The sequence below is a fragment of the Parasteatoda tepidariorum genome, chromosome 1, assembly GCF_043381705.1.
Source record: "Parasteatoda tepidariorum isolate YZ-2023 chromosome 1, CAS_Ptep_4.0, whole genome shotgun sequence".
Lineage (NCBI taxonomy): Eukaryota > Metazoa > Arthropoda > Arachnida > Araneae > Theridiidae > Parasteatoda > Parasteatoda tepidariorum.
In genome coordinates, this window is record NC_092204.1 from 84,808,000 (window position 1) to 84,823,908 (window position 15,909).

At 29.7% G+C, this 15,909-nt stretch overlaps 1 protein-coding gene across 1 annotated transcript in view; it reads right to left on the minus strand.

The window, feature by feature from the left end:
• Positions 1 to 15,909, minus strand: part of LOC107451400 (uncharacterized) — an 82,456-nt gene that overhangs the window by 16,131 nt on the left and 50,416 nt on the right. Inside the window, exons 4-11 of the mRNA XM_016067475.3 lie at positions 12,466 to 12,810; positions 11,366 to 11,465; positions 8,873 to 9,024; positions 5,988 to 6,173; positions 4,707 to 4,937; positions 3,749 to 3,958; positions 1,983 to 2,231; positions 1,074 to 1,277 (exon numbers count right to left, since the gene is read on the minus strand). Of these exons, the coding sequence (XP_015922961.1) occupies positions 1,074 to 1,277; positions 1,983 to 2,231; positions 3,749 to 3,958; positions 4,707 to 4,937; positions 5,988 to 6,173; positions 8,873 to 9,024; positions 11,366 to 11,465; positions 12,466 to 12,810 (1,677 nt within the window). The remainder of the gene's footprint in view (positions 1 to 1,073; positions 1,278 to 1,982; positions 2,232 to 3,748; positions 3,959 to 4,706; positions 4,938 to 5,987; positions 6,174 to 8,872; positions 9,025 to 11,365; positions 11,466 to 12,465; positions 12,811 to 15,909) is intronic.

Here is a 15,909-nt window from a genome sequence, read left to right on the forward strand (position 1 = left end):
TTAATACACAATAATAAAATGACGTGTGTCAAGGGGAGAAATGCTATTTGAAGGCTTAAAGTCAAAATAAAAAATTTTGACAGTTAAAAAAATTACTAAACTTTTTTTTGCCCATTCCTATTAGTCCATGATCAATAATAAATTATTTGATTTCAATGATTACTTAATTTGTGAACTATTTTTACCATTAGTTAAGTTACTGATTATTTAATGTGAAAACTTAAAAATGCACCATGCAAAAATAAAACTCCAATGGAACTTGAATATCAAAAACTCTTATGTAACATGAAATAGTGTTTTTTAACATATAATATGCTATATGCTATTTTTATAACTGTTATAAGTTCCTGACAGTTCATAACTTAGGTATTGTTAATTTCAAACCAAATGTTTCAAAAATTACAGTTTTGTGAAAATAAACTGTCTTTCAAAATTGAAAATCTACAACAAGTACTACACTTTCAAGCTTAAAAAAATATGCAAAAAGTAAGAATTATTCATAGATTTTAATAATTTTCATCTAGATGGTAACATCTCAACAAATTCTCAATTTTTTCGAGAAAAAAAAAGTTCTCTTCTATTTAAAATATCAAAAATATTTGATTATTTTAAAGTCTAAGCAATGTTTGAAGATAATATACAAAATTTAAAATCAAAGCTTTGTCTTGAGTTTAAAGGACTCACGTTGGAGCTTTATTTTCCTTTGAAAAGAAGTTTTGAAAAATACCCTTTAAATCAAGCTAATTGTGATTAATTGTGCAACAGGAGAATATAAAGTCAACAACTTGAACTGTTATCAGATTTAAACTTCTTTAAAATTTTGAGTGTAAAAGCTTCGCATTTTATACTTTTATCAGATGAAACTAACAATTCTTAATAAATTTTATTAATTTCATAATGGAACTTATAAATGTAACAATAATCTTCTTCAATGTGTTTTACTGTTTGCAAAACTTATATGTTCATCTGTCTACAATCACAGTCAAATAATATTAATAACGGTTACAGTTAATTATGTGACAAGAAGTAATGAAATTTAAAGAAAATGACAAAGATACCACTTTCTCACATACTTTTACACGATGGCACTGATAATGGCTTCCACTGCAATTTTGATGTGCATATTTTGGACTTGAATTTCTTTAGTCTAACAGGCATAACATAACCATCCTCACAAATATACTTGCAAACAGTTTTTTTAGGATACAGTTTACTATCCAAATTATTACATTCCACTGATGCATGTGAAATAACTGGTGGAGGAAAACAAGTATTTTCTGAAAATAAATACTAAATCTTAAAAAATTATATCTAAAAACCGATAATTTTAAATTTACAATACATGTGCAAATATAAATGGGGAAAAAATGGCAAGAATAGTAAGAAAAAGTATGATCTGTGCCCTTTAGCTAGCAAAAATATTATACAAAAATAATGTAAGATGAAATGTCTAATTTAAATTTTATAAAAAGCAAGTCAGAAATGCCTGCAGGTTTCCCACTCAATTTATTGTGTGACTCATCTGTATTTATGCAGGGGTAGAAATTAAGAAAGTTTTGTCACTGGTCCAGAGGACCAGCAACTAAAAGGTATTACAAGTTCTTTACTATTTTCATTGGTTCGTTTACATGTCTATTATGCATAATTTTTTTGATAAAATTTTTTAAAAAATTACAACATAAAGAATTTTTAATGTTCAATTACAATAAAATATGATATTTCAGATAAATATACAAAACAAAACAACATACTATCCTTCTATTTTGGTTGCTGATCAGATTTAAGTGATGCAAAAATTACAAGGAAAAAATTACTAAAAAGGTTCATATATGTTTTAATGATATATATTTTTTCACATACTAGTATATTAATAGCTCATAATTTAGATTGTTCATAAATTATGTGAAAAATCTAAATCATTAAGAAAGATATCAGTAATTATAATTAATTAGTAAATAAATTGGAGCATAAGAAAAGTTTACCTTTTACAGTGATGGAATAAGTACAATGGCCAGTAGAATTAAGCTCTTTGTCATGTGCAGTACAATGGTTAATGTAAGTACCTACTCCCACTTTTCCTTGGTATGTGCAATTGGCCGGTATTTTATGCCTAATAGTAGAATCATCGGAAGGAATAAAATTGGGAACCTTCAGCTTGATAATGCCTTTTCTGTTAGCAATCAAAATCTGGTCCTTGCAAGTGTTTTGATATGGGTAAGGAGGATCAATTCCTAAAGTAATAAGAATATCAAATTGAAAGGAAATATTAACAAATGACATTTATTATTATCCATAAGTTGATTCATAAGAAAATAATACAACTTATGATTTGTTTAACTAAATAAATAGCTTTTATTATTGCCCTACAGTGATATTTTAAGTGCTTAACATTAAAATATATATATTATTTTGATAGATCTGTAGAGAAACATTTTAATAATGGCCAGAAAAGGCATATAAATACTTAGCAATGCAAAATATTTATAGGGTACTTAGGAGTTTTTGAAAGATTCGTAATAATTTTCATTGGCTCAGGAGCAATTGGAAGCAGCAATTTACAGATTTTCTAAGCAGCTTGAAGAAATCTTATTGAGCCGCGATGGCTCAGGGGATAGAGCGTTCGCCTTCGAATGAGGCGAATGGAGTTCAAATCCCAGTCGATACGAATTTCGCATCTGGCTTGCACCGACCACAGTGCTGAGAGGAAATATTCTTAGTGGTAGATGGATCACAAGTTAGAGTCCCCTTGCTGCCAAGATAACCGTGGGAGGTTCTTGCGGTCTTCCTCTCCATCTAAGGCAAATGCGGGTTAGCTCCATCAAAAAGTCCTCCACAAAGGCAAATTTCTCCCAATACTCGATTCAGGAGTTCCCTTGTCTTTCGGATTGGGTTCAAACTTACAAGGCTATGGAGTTGAACATTAGTAGTCAAAAACCCATAAAATTGGGTCGGCTGTTCAACGACAGTTATAAAATAAAATAAAATAATTTTATATTATGAAAAAAATTTTATATATATTTTTAAATGCAACATAAAGTAATTACCACATGCATATTGCTTTTAAAGTCATATGAAAATGCACTATAAATCAAAACAACCAGGCAATTATTTAACCTCAAAATTTATCAATCTAATTCATTTTGGGCAAATTTATACTGAGCAATCACACTTAACGTTTAAAAAAAAACATTGAAAGTATTAAGTTGAAAACTTTTCCCTTTCCACTAAACCAATCATTAAATCACACACAGAAGTATAATTAAAATACCACATTTTCAGTTATTATCTCTGATGTTGGTAAGATAAAAATTCTTGAAAAACGTGTGCAGAAGCATAACAAATCATAGTCAAAAATATTTTCACTCTCAATTAATGATTTTTTTTTCTATTTGAGAAATCAAGTGATTTAAATAATGCTAACCCTGCTTAGAAGTAAATACATATTTATATCAAAATTATTCTATATGATAAAATACTTAACTATATTACATAAAATAATATTTTATTCCCGATACTACTTTTTTACATCCATAGAGAGGAAAAATAGTTTTTTAGAAAATATTAATTCATAAGCTTTAGTTTAATACTTTGAAAGACAAAGTTCAAAAGTTACATAGAAAAATAGTTTGAATATAATTATTTTCAGTAAAACTTCTTAATACTGTATTTTCTGTGTGAACAAAAATAATTACAAATAAGGAAAATTCTAAAACACATCTATAGTTAAAATACTTCACCCTAAACCTACGCTTACAGTCCGGGATGGACAAGCCTTTCCAATATGGAGCCTGGCAAACAATGTCTTGCAGATTTCGCTGAGACATAGGAATGGTATAACCTTCATCACAATGAAATGTACACTTTGTTCCATCATTATAAGATTTTAAAGCAATTTCTTTGCTTTTATCACAGTTAACTGATCCATGTTCTGGCAATTTAGGAGGAGAACAAAAGGTAGCTGCAACCAAAAAGCAATGGCATCGTTATATTTTTATTAATATTAAAGCAATATAATTAAATTAATATTAAAGCAATAATTAAATAGTATTAAAAGAAATAAAATTCACAATCTAACAAAGCATAAAATATAGTAAAAGATTACCAATGCATATAATGCTATAATTCCACTGACTATTTTTGCAATATTAATGTTTGTTAAAAACATAAACAACATTTAAGGATAAAAATCCTCAATAGAACATACCATTAAGTGTAATAAAATATATTACAAATATATGTAATGCTTCTAATGGGTGTATACAGACTATTTTTGAAGCATTAACCATTTGCTTACAGCTAGTACAACAGTGGATCAGAATAACAGGCTTAGCCATGATAAGCATCATATGAAAAAGGGTAAATATTTGTCAAAAATATAAACATTTATGGAAATAGGAAACCAAGAACATAACAAAACTTAAAGTACAATAATAAAAATAGTAAATTACTAATAATGAAGGTAATGTTTATGTTAGTTGGCAACTGATTCTCATTGATTAATTGAAAATGCATTTTAAAAATATAAACAACTTTTAAGAAATATGAAATCTGAAATATAACAGAGTATAAAATACTATAGGTTCAAAATAGTAGATTACCAGGGCATATAATGTTTTCATTGTTTACTCATTGACTATTTTTATGATATTGATATATCAAAAATACAAATAAAAATATAAAGTGCTATAATAAAAATAATGGATTACCTATGCATGTAATGTTTCTATTGGGTGTCCACTGACCATTTTTGCAAACAACTAAAATGCTACTAGAAGAGAGCTTATCAATTTTATATCCTGGATAGCAAAAATATTGACACACACTTCCATCTGGGTAGACAGCTTCATTATTAGCACTGCAAACAACTGTTCCTTTAAATGGGTTTTTAAGCTTTGTACAAGGCAGTTGAGTCTTAGAAGTAAGCTTTTGATGAGCCGCTAAAAATATAAAATAATTTTCAACCAAAACTTACAAAAAACATGAAATTTCAGAATGATGAAATGAATATCTATAAATATCTTTAAGCAAGCCTATAGTGATTTATCAAAAAACTTTTTTTTCAAAAGTTAATATTTCATTCATAGTAAAATAAATAAATAAATTAGACTTATAATCAATGCACCCTCTTAAAAAATGTAAAACAAATTTTAGACAGATAAATTTATATCCATCAAAAATTGGAAAAATCAGAATCATATACTTAAAAACATGTTGATAACACCTAGTGCAATGTTCTTATAAAAATAATTATCAAGCTAGTAATTGAAAAAAAAGCTACATTAATTATTTAATTAATATCAAATTATTTTTTATTTGCATTACAAATTTCCAATCTTTCATAACTGTTGCAATGAATTCATCACATTTAAAAAATATGGCTAATATAAATACTTCTGCACAAAGGTAGATAGGTACTTATGCTGCACTTGAACTGCACAATGGAATACTCATGTTAGTCTGAGAAACATCTCTGAGGATGATCAATCACAATTTGTGATGACCACTTCCTAATTTAGACATAAATTTAAAGGGGAAGGAAATTTTCTCCAAATCCCTGGTGGTATTGCTCAGCGACTGACCACAGCTACAAAGGGAAATTAACTTAGCAAAAGCTGTAAAATATATATTAATATTAAATTACAAAAAAAAAAATAAGAAATTTTAAATATTCCAGAAATTTAAAATAATTCTAGTATACTTGTATTTATCTAACAATAGTTAAAAGTATTCTGGATTTGAGACAAGCAACCTAAACTTATGCCTAACCTTTTGAGAAAAACACTTTGAATCACATCTGAAATATTATGCAATAACTACATATCATTTTTAAAAAAATTCTTGTGGTACATTTTATGAATGTGTAATAATATTTTTTAAATTTTTCAATCAAAAACTATAAAGTAATCAAATTTTAGCAAAAGTTTCAAAGCATCCTATATAACTCAACACTCTAAAATTTCCTAACTTTAGACTTTATCTTTTCCTACCTTTGCAGGTTGGAAAATGAGAAGACCATGAAACTTTTCCAGATATTTCTTCACAAGTAATTGAACTGGAGCCTTCCAGAATGTTATTCGGAGAGCATGAGAATGAACATACACTGCCCAAAATATTGCCATGGGAACAACTAACAGCGATGCCATTTTGAGCAGGAACCTCTTTACACCTTCCAACTAGAATAAAAAATATAGTAAAGATATATATATTTATTTTCAAGATGGCCAATAGAAAATGAGCTTAAAAAAATATACAAAAATAAACTAAATAAGTAAATAAAATAGTAAATTTGAGACAATTTTGAATGTAGATATAAGTTTAGCTGAAAGATTCAAAAAAGAAACAAGACACAGAAAAACATTTTTTGAGTTACTGCTGCTTATTTCAAAATAAAATAAAGAATAGCTATTTTCAAGAGAGTTCTAAGAAAGAACAAATTTCATAATAAAATTTGGGTTTCATTGGCAGAAAAGTTATAAATGAGCTCCTTAACAATTAGAAATCTCTAAGAGTCTACCTCATAATATTTCAGGCACAAGAAAAAAAAACAGGATAAAGCTTTTTTTGTGTATTTTTTTACTGTAAATATCTTGTCTTTATCTTAAAATAATCTATAATGTGATATAACAGTTAATTTTATTATTCATGAATCTTTTTCTTTAATTTTAATTTACGATTGAAAGACTGAAATTGATTATAATTCAGCTAATAAAAAAGCAAGTTTTGAAACAAAAACAATAACTTTCCAGAAAGACTTTATTTTCTTTACGTAAATAAAATCAAGATATAAAAAATAAATTAAAGTTCTGTAATTAATGTCTCTTAAACCATATGCACCATGAGAACGAAGCCTAAACTACTATTCTCTTCAAAGTTTATTGAAACAAGTGAATAAAGCAATTAAACATTTAAATTAATAAGAAAAATTAATAAATTTTTTAATTAGATTTTCATCAAAAATTTTCTTTTTGAGAACTCCCAGGGTATTTCAAGTCACTTTTAAATCCCTGAGATTTCTATATTTTCTATGATGGGCAATTCCATGATAACAAAACAACAACATAACAATTAATATATATACAGTAGAACTCCAATTATCCGAATCAATTGGGACCGGACCCCATTCGGATAATTGGATTTTTTTTTTTAAAAAATGCTTATTTTAAATAATTACTGTATGTATAGTGGAATTGAGGGTAAAAGACCTGTTTTTAAGGAAAGAGATCTTTTTATGAATAATGTGTACATACCTTGCAGTAAATGAAAGTTATTACATGCTAAGCATCTCAGTTAAAGTAAGCTGTTTAACTGTCATTATCCGTTTTCGGGCAGCTAAGTCGCGCATCCGTTTGACAGTGAAAAGTTGCATATGGTCACACTCAGGTTGGTGCTCCATCCACTTCAATGCAGTTTCAAGGCCAGCAAATGCTTCATTAGCTGACGGCCCTGTCTCTTCCTCAATTTCAGCATTAGGGTCATCTTCTTCATCGACACTTTCCTCCATCACACTTTCAATAAGTTCATCATCATTTAAAATTTGAAATCCACAGTCTGATGAATCACATGTCATCCACTATCCTATATCTTCAGCACTGACATCTGAACATCCAGGAATTTTCAAAAATATGTTTCTGAATTCCTCAAGAGATACGGCATCCTCATCTTCTGTGTCTTCATTTTTTTTTCCTTAACTTCTTTTTCCCTTTTCTCTTTTTCCTTTTCTTCCTTAGTTGATCTGCCTTTTAACTTGTTCCATGCACGTCTTAATGAGACGTCTTTAACCAAATTCCAAGCTTCCGCAACCATGTACACGCAATCATTCAAATTTATCTTTTTGTGGTTATCCAACACACCTTCTTCATCCTATCCCTCTACTAAAAGCTTCCTTAAAAGTTGTCTTCGGTAAAGCGCCTGACAAGCGTCAATTGGCACAAGCAAGCTGACCAGGAGGTCTAGCGCTCACATTTCTTTGTCAACAAACAACATTCCTAAGATAACATTTCTCAACTAACATCCTTATTCATACGGTCTCCCATGTGCTCTTTTGTCAGTGGATTCCCCCTCCTTTGTTACTCCTTTTATGTATCTTTGTCCTATCCTGTAAACTTTCTCTGCATAAATCTTTACTTGGCTTTACAAACATTTTATTTTATTCAAATAAAAAAAGAAAGAAAAAAAGAGAAACTTATCTTTTTACTATATTTCTATAAGAATTCTGAAAGCGATTCGGATAGTTGGAGTTCAGATAATTGAAGTTCTACTGTGTATATATNTCTATTGCTAAAACTTAGGTATTAGCCAAAAGGTCTTGTTCCAACTATTAACTCTTTGATGTAGAATTTGCATTTGCATATTTTTCATACTTTTTTCATTATTTTGTATTAATTAAGTCGAAATTAATGAAAAATATTACATTTAGCATTTTAATACTCTATGGTAATGAAATACAGTATGAAACACAAGTGTCTTTTTTGCGTTAAAGGTAAAATGTTCCAAACATTACTTTTTCAAATTTGCACTATTTCCAGGTATTTAGATCTAAGAGAAACAGTTATTCCTCGTAGAAAATTCTTTTATTTACAAAATCAATTATCGATATATTTTTGAATATAAATGAAAAAAAAATTAAAAATAAGAAAACCTACCAATCATCCATGAAAAACTAGGTCATTTCTTTTTATAAAAAAAGCATGCTTACAAGTCAATTAAGGTACAGCATATATTTAACAAATTAGAGAACTAAAGAGTCTCATAGTAATCTTCAAACGACGCAACATTGAAAGAATACAAGAAAGTACTAGCATATCTAAACTGCTCCATGCAATTACCACAGAGCATAGTAAATATATGCAATTTTTCTTTAAAATATGCTTACCAACAACAGCTATTGAATAATGGCAAGAATAAATTTGTCCCTCCTTTTTCCAAACAATGAGATGCACAGGATAAGTACCTTCATTTAGTTCACTTCCAGGACGAGGCCCAGAAACAACAGCAATATTCAATCTGCCTTTACTGCGTGCTAAACTGTCACAAAAATATATCAACGTTGTTTTAACGACAGTTCAAACATCGATATAACAGAAAACATAGCAGAATAGCAAGAATAGAAAATAGAGTTGTAAACAAGAGCGACTATAACAAAGCAGGGTTACCATGGTTACAGCGTAAAAAAATGGATGTTTCAGCGTGGTTACAGTGTAGAAAAGAGTTTTGTATGAAGCATTCACAAAATGAAATTCATTAATAAACTTAGAAACCGTTTTTGTTGCATTTAAAACAGTTGTATTCAGAAAGGAATCTGATTGGCTAATTTTAAAAGGCCATTCTCACTTGATGTGATTTTTCCGAATGCAAAAGAGAACCTGATTGGTTATATTCTTGAGAGTATATTTCTTTTTGGCCAATTTAATTCTTATTCGCAGGCACGGTTTCCAGCAGATCACCGAAGTCAAGCATCACTAGCTGCGGTCAGTGCGCGGGTGGGTGACCCCTTGGATCAGTCTGAGTAGGGACCGAGGTTCTGCGGTATTGGTCCTCGTTAAACTGTTCTACCGTAAAGTGCTCGACTTCGCGTACAGGTCGTCGGGCTACCGAAGCGGGGGTTCCATCCCCTCTCTAGAGGATCAAAATTGTGTTATTGTTAGTGTTGTAAATTTACGTCGCACTAGAACTGCACCATGGGCTATTGGCGACGGGGTCAAAATTGTGATGGCATGTCTCCGGATCGTCCTCAGGGATGTCTCCCAGACCGTCGCCAATAGCCCATTGCGCAGCTCTAGTGCGACGTAAATTAACAACAACATTGTTTGATTCGGTTGTTAAAATCGAATTAGAGTTAACACAAATCACACGCACGTTTTTCACAAATGAATATATTTCAAAAATCAGGTTCTGATTCACATTCAGTGAGAATGGACAATGATGGGATATTAGCGACAGTCGGGTATTCATTCTTAATATAACCAATTCTACGTTGCGCCACTTTCTAAAATGAAATAAAGTTATTCTTTTTTCCAAAGAGTTCCAAAATGATCTGATCCTAAGGAGACAGTTCCTAGTGGATACTGAAGTCAAACATCGCTGGCAGTGTTCTGTGAGTGGGTGGGTGATCACTTTGATCAGCTTCTGAAGGAACCAGGAATGCGCCATATTGGTTCTCGTTTAACTGTAAAGTGCTTGTACTTTTAAGGAGGAAGCCATACTTTCTTCAGAGGATCAGAATTATTATGACATATCTTCGGATCATCCTCAAGGATGTTTCTCAAACCGTCACCAACAGCACTTTGAGTTTAATGCAAATGAAGTACTAACTGCTAGTTTAAAAGTTTTTGATCTGCTTCGATTCTTCCGTTAAGAATACGGCTTGATCAGGTCCATTCATAAACTTTTCGGTCTATTATTATTCTACCCATTCATAATCCTTTCGATCTGCCTGTCGTGGCACTTATGCATTAAATTATGTGATCGGAGCAAGTTTATTCGTAACGGTTGGTGATGAAATGAAGATAATACTGACGACTGCACACTTTAACGGCTTTTTGAGAAATAAGATTTTATAGCGTTTACAATTTCATAGAATCTTAAAGCTTATTCTACAGCCATATCGATCACTGTATAGCACTAGTTAGGGAAATATGGATGACAACAATAAACTATTTATCAGTTTCTTCACTGCGGTATCTAAAAATTTGCGGTATCTCAATTTTTAAAAAAAGCCATCATAAAAAGATTAATTAATAATGCTCAGTGTCTTGAGAAGAATTAATATCTTTGCATCCTAAATTGCCAAAAAAAATTTTTAAAAAAAGCAACCTGAAGGGAAAATAAACAAACTGTAAGGTTTGTATTTTTTATTTTATTTTTTTTAATAAAAAGAAACACGACTTTTTAAAATAAGTAGAAATATTATAGAAAAAAAATTCAAAAAATCTCATGCCAGTGTGCTCATAGATGCGGTTTAAAATACTTTATTTAATCAACTATTATAAAGTGCATTTCTCATTCAATACCTTTATTTTTCGTAAGTGTATTTTTATACGAAATGTTTTTAAATATTTTCGAAGAAAATTGATTTTATATAAGATCAGATGTTTCTCAATCTATACAAAATACATGTATATGCATACGAGACTATGAAAACATGTTTTATAGTTGAGTCGTCGAATGAATAAGAGCCTACATCAGTTATATTGTCCCAAACATTAAAAATGAACGACAATACGTCAGGTAAAGTGATCAAACGTTGTTATAAACTAACTCTGAAGCGAAAAAAGGGGGAGGACGATTCTTACAAATTAAAAGTATTGAATATATCAAATCAAAAATTGTAACACAGTTAATAAGGAGTAAAAAAGATACCACTTACTCGGAGCAAATAGAAACTGGCGGAACAGGAATTTTTGCCATTGTCTGCCTTGGAGGTACTTGAACAGAAATGTTCGTTGGACACTGAATGCAATCAAGTGCTGAAAATTTCGTCAGAATAGATGTAAAAGAAACTTGTATTTTTCATAATTACAAATATACGATATGAAATATATGAAAATTAAAACTAGAAGTAATGTTAAAAAAGTAGCACAACTACAATTTAGGTAAAACCTTAAACATAACTAATAAATTTGAAAATTTTTAAATCACCGGATCTCAAGTAATAGTTTGGTTAGTAAAATAATTTTCACTCATCGATCACATGCACTTTTGATTTCATTTTAAGAATAATTGTCTCCAAAAAATTTTATTTTTTTCAGCATCTTCTACATCGATCTATCTTTATCTTGTTCGTAAACAATTTAACACTTTAAAGTTAAACATTTCAACATGGACTCGATAACGAATTATTATTTTCTATAAAGAATTTTCTCTTTGGGTCGATCACATACATCTATGATTAGAACCCAAGAGTTTTTATAATATTTCTTTGAAATACTAAAAAGTAAAACAAAGTAGTATTTTTCAAATAAAGGTGTTTTTGAACTTCATACAAAATAATGATGGCTCCATTAATACATGTCAAAAAATTGAAATTATTTATAAACTTAACTTTTATTTGAAATCAAACAATCGCAAACAATCGTAAACTAATTTGACTTTTAACGGTTACTTCATGCCATAGCATCTACAAAGCATATGTTTGCAAGTCAATATTTACAGGTTTTATCGAGAAATATTTTAAAATAAATTTTAAAAAAATACGAATTAAAGCCTTATTTAAAGCATATTAGCTGTATAATAAGCGTCGTCTTCTCAGTGCCAAAACGATGTCTTGGCACTCATATAATGATGTTGCTTATTTTTAATGTAAAAATAGATGTATATGTTATAGCAAGCTTTAAAATTCCGTGTTTTAGGTGCTTTAATTTTGATTCCGATTCTAATCTTGATAAAAAAAAATTCATCATTTATTTTCTCCACTGTTTTGAAATTTCTTAGTTAAAAAATTTATGTTTATAACAGTTTAATTCTTACCATTATTTGTTCTCACAGGTATAAATATTTTTTCAGGTGAATGAAAAGTAACCCATGAGTCATTTTCACCAAGTCTTAACGTACTGGGTCCACGAACTCTTTGAGGTGCAAAACTTAGTGCGTCTCGCCCAAATACTAAAGCCCTCATTGGTACACGAATCCTTCCCTTCATTTTCTGGTTCGGCATTTCAGAAATACCCTGGATGGCAGAACGCGAATTGTTTTCTTTCAATGGAGCATCACTTGCGGCGCCAAAATCACGAGAAGCAGTGTGATTCTGATCTAAGTTATGCTTATGAGAACCATGGCGCAGATGATGGAATAATTCTTTTTTCGGTGAGCTACCTGAAATAAAGAGAAATTACGTATCAACAATTGGATTAAAAGTATTGCATCGAATAATTTAGCTTAAAAATGTGCAATAGATGTGCACTAGACGTTCACTTGATGTATAGCGATCAATGGATACGAAATGGATATTCATTGAATTTCTTATTGAATGTTATGTACAAATGTTGTAAGCCGGAGATAAAAGCTGCATTGAAAAAGGTATACTTTTTCAACGCTTTTTTAAAATTTTAAACAAAACCGAATGTCCTGTGTCTTTTGCTTTTAACTCTTAAGTCAGTGTTAAACTGGAACAAATTTGTAAATCTTGATGTATCACGGAAGATTTCACATATATGTTTTTTAATACTCCTGAAATATAAATTTTAGATAAAATGACCCTCAATCACGAAAGCTTTTTATCAGCAGTCTGCCATGTAAATCATTGTGATTTTACTATAATATACAATTGTGACTATATCATTCAAAATTCATTCCAGCCATTCAGACGTTTACTTTTCACTGTGTACGGAGACAGTTTTCAAATTAGTTAAATTCGTCTATCATTAAAGCTTTTGTAATAAGGCTTTAGTAAAGTCGCAAACAAAGCATACAAATTCTCAGTCTTAAAACTCATAACATTGAGATATTTATGAACTATTTGCACGAATTTTATTTTTACAAGTATTTCATGTTTTATTTAGTTGAATGAATTAGGTTGCATTTGTTATGCTCAATGCTGCATTTAATGGCTTAAACGCAACTTAGCAATATTTCTTAAAAAAGTTTAGAGAAACTCAAATAAATAAACAAAAAAATAGCGACCGTGAATTTACGTTTATGTTAGCTAACTCATACTAACATAAGCAAACAGCGAATTGTTGAAGCGAGCCACTTTAAGTAATTTAATATTTTGTATTCGATAGATCGTAATATAGTATTTGACGAATAATTATTTCACCATAAAAATATATTATACACAAAGAAGAAAAATTTAAGCATGATTATATGCACCAAATTCAAATTTCAGTAGTTTTTGTCGTGTCAAAGCAAATTACGCATAAAAGTTGACAGTGACAAACATTTTTTTTTAAAAATAGCTGAGTTTTAATAAATAAAATATATCCTATTTAACTAAACAGCTTAAAAAGTTCCATTCTGATCGACTCAACGAACTCTAGGTGTGGAAAAGTCGCCTGCCTTAACAAGGCAACAATTAGAATAATGCATCTGGCTGAATCAAATAAAGTAATTAAACCAAATGATTTTTTAGATCTTACCATGCGAAAAAGATGTTCTCGCACTCGTGTAAATAGTCATTGTTTGCAGACGTAGAATGTATGCAAATTTTAGAATTTAAAGCTTTCTATCTCTTTATCTCTTTTTTTTTTCTTTGTATTGACATAGGCACGAAAATAGTTCTTTATTCTCACGAGTAAAACTTCGTGAATTTTTACTTCTGTTTCAACAATAATTAGATTATAAAGAATCCTTTAAATGTCACATTGAAAGGGCATTTTAAATATAACTTCATTACACTACTGCTATCTATGCGAATGGACAAGTGTAAGTACTATTTTTTTCGTATTTAAATAGCTTATTAATATTATGTGCGTTTTTGTTTGCATATAAAACAGATCTGTAATATCTGGTGGGAACATTTCCTGTTTGCCCACGGGCATGCTGTTAAATAAGTTGAATTCATTTGTTTAATGAATAAATAAGTTAATAAATAAATTCATTTGTTTAATGAATAAATAAGTTAATAAATAAATTCATTTATTAAATAAATAAAATAAAATAAAAAATTTAACAATAGAGAAAAAAAAAACTTTCCTTTAGTTGGTGTAATCAAATCGATCAAGTGGTAGAACGATGCATATTATCATACAACTATTTTGCAGAAAATATATTTTCTCACGTCAATAACGTATTGTTTATTAAAATAAACTTGTTTGTAAAATTAAAAAAACTAAGATGATTGCTAAAATAAGTTTCAAGAAGAAGAAAAAAAAACATTTGAGTTATGCTGTTGAAATAATCCAAACGTGAACAAGCTTTTTACAAAAATCGAAAAAAAATCGTATTGTAATCAAATCCAAACTTTTATAAATGTATGTATACCCTTAATTCATAAGTTTTCTACAATTGCTTTGGGTTTAAAATTTCATAGCACGATACTGCGCCCAACACAAAATGTATTATGTTCTCACTATGTTATCAAAATCAAACGGTATATTTTACAAAATCTGCAGCAAAAAAAAAGGTCTTTACCCGAGAGAGGAGTACTCAAGAGCAGACTCGTATTTAGCCGAAAAAGATAAACTCTCTGAAGTGCATAATAGTTAAAATTTGTATAGCTGGGCTAAAAACTATGTTTGATAGAAAAACAAAACGAAGGAAACAGGGAAACAAACATAATGGAAAGAAGTGAATCGGAGATAAACGAATTAGTTATAACACGCATTTATGTTTTAATAAAGACAAATCTCTCTAGGGATATCCTTCTATCCTTTTTATTTCTATTAAATTGTTATGTTGTTAAATTATCGTCGTTATTTACTCCTATGCTGCACTAACTCCCACACACACACACATATATATATATATATATATTTCTCTTACACGGCACCAAAAAAAAGCCTCATTACAACTCCTCGAATGGCAACGTCAGAAAATCGACCAATGATTGCTGGTAAAAATGTCACATGGCAAATCTAAATGAGGTGGCTCAACACATAGCGCTTTTAAAAACGGAAACAATAACCAGAGTGAGCATTATCAGGTTGTTCAATTCAGATTCATGCCCTAAAAACATGATAATATTTAATTTAAACTCAATTAGGAATTAATTAATTAATTGAAGTGAGAATGCTTTAAAAGGCCGCTGTTGAATTGATATTTTTCTACTGGGAGCTACCTAAACGTCTAAGTGTTTGTATTGAACTCATTGAATTTTTTTATATTTCGCGTTTATTTATGCATTGAATTTTCACGCTATAAAATGCAGAATATTAGTGGAGCTGCTAGGGCTTTTAAACGTAATGAAAGAAAACGTGTTCGAAGAGCCTAAGAAAGTGTTGAGGAATGTTATGGAAGACGAGCTAATATACTTTT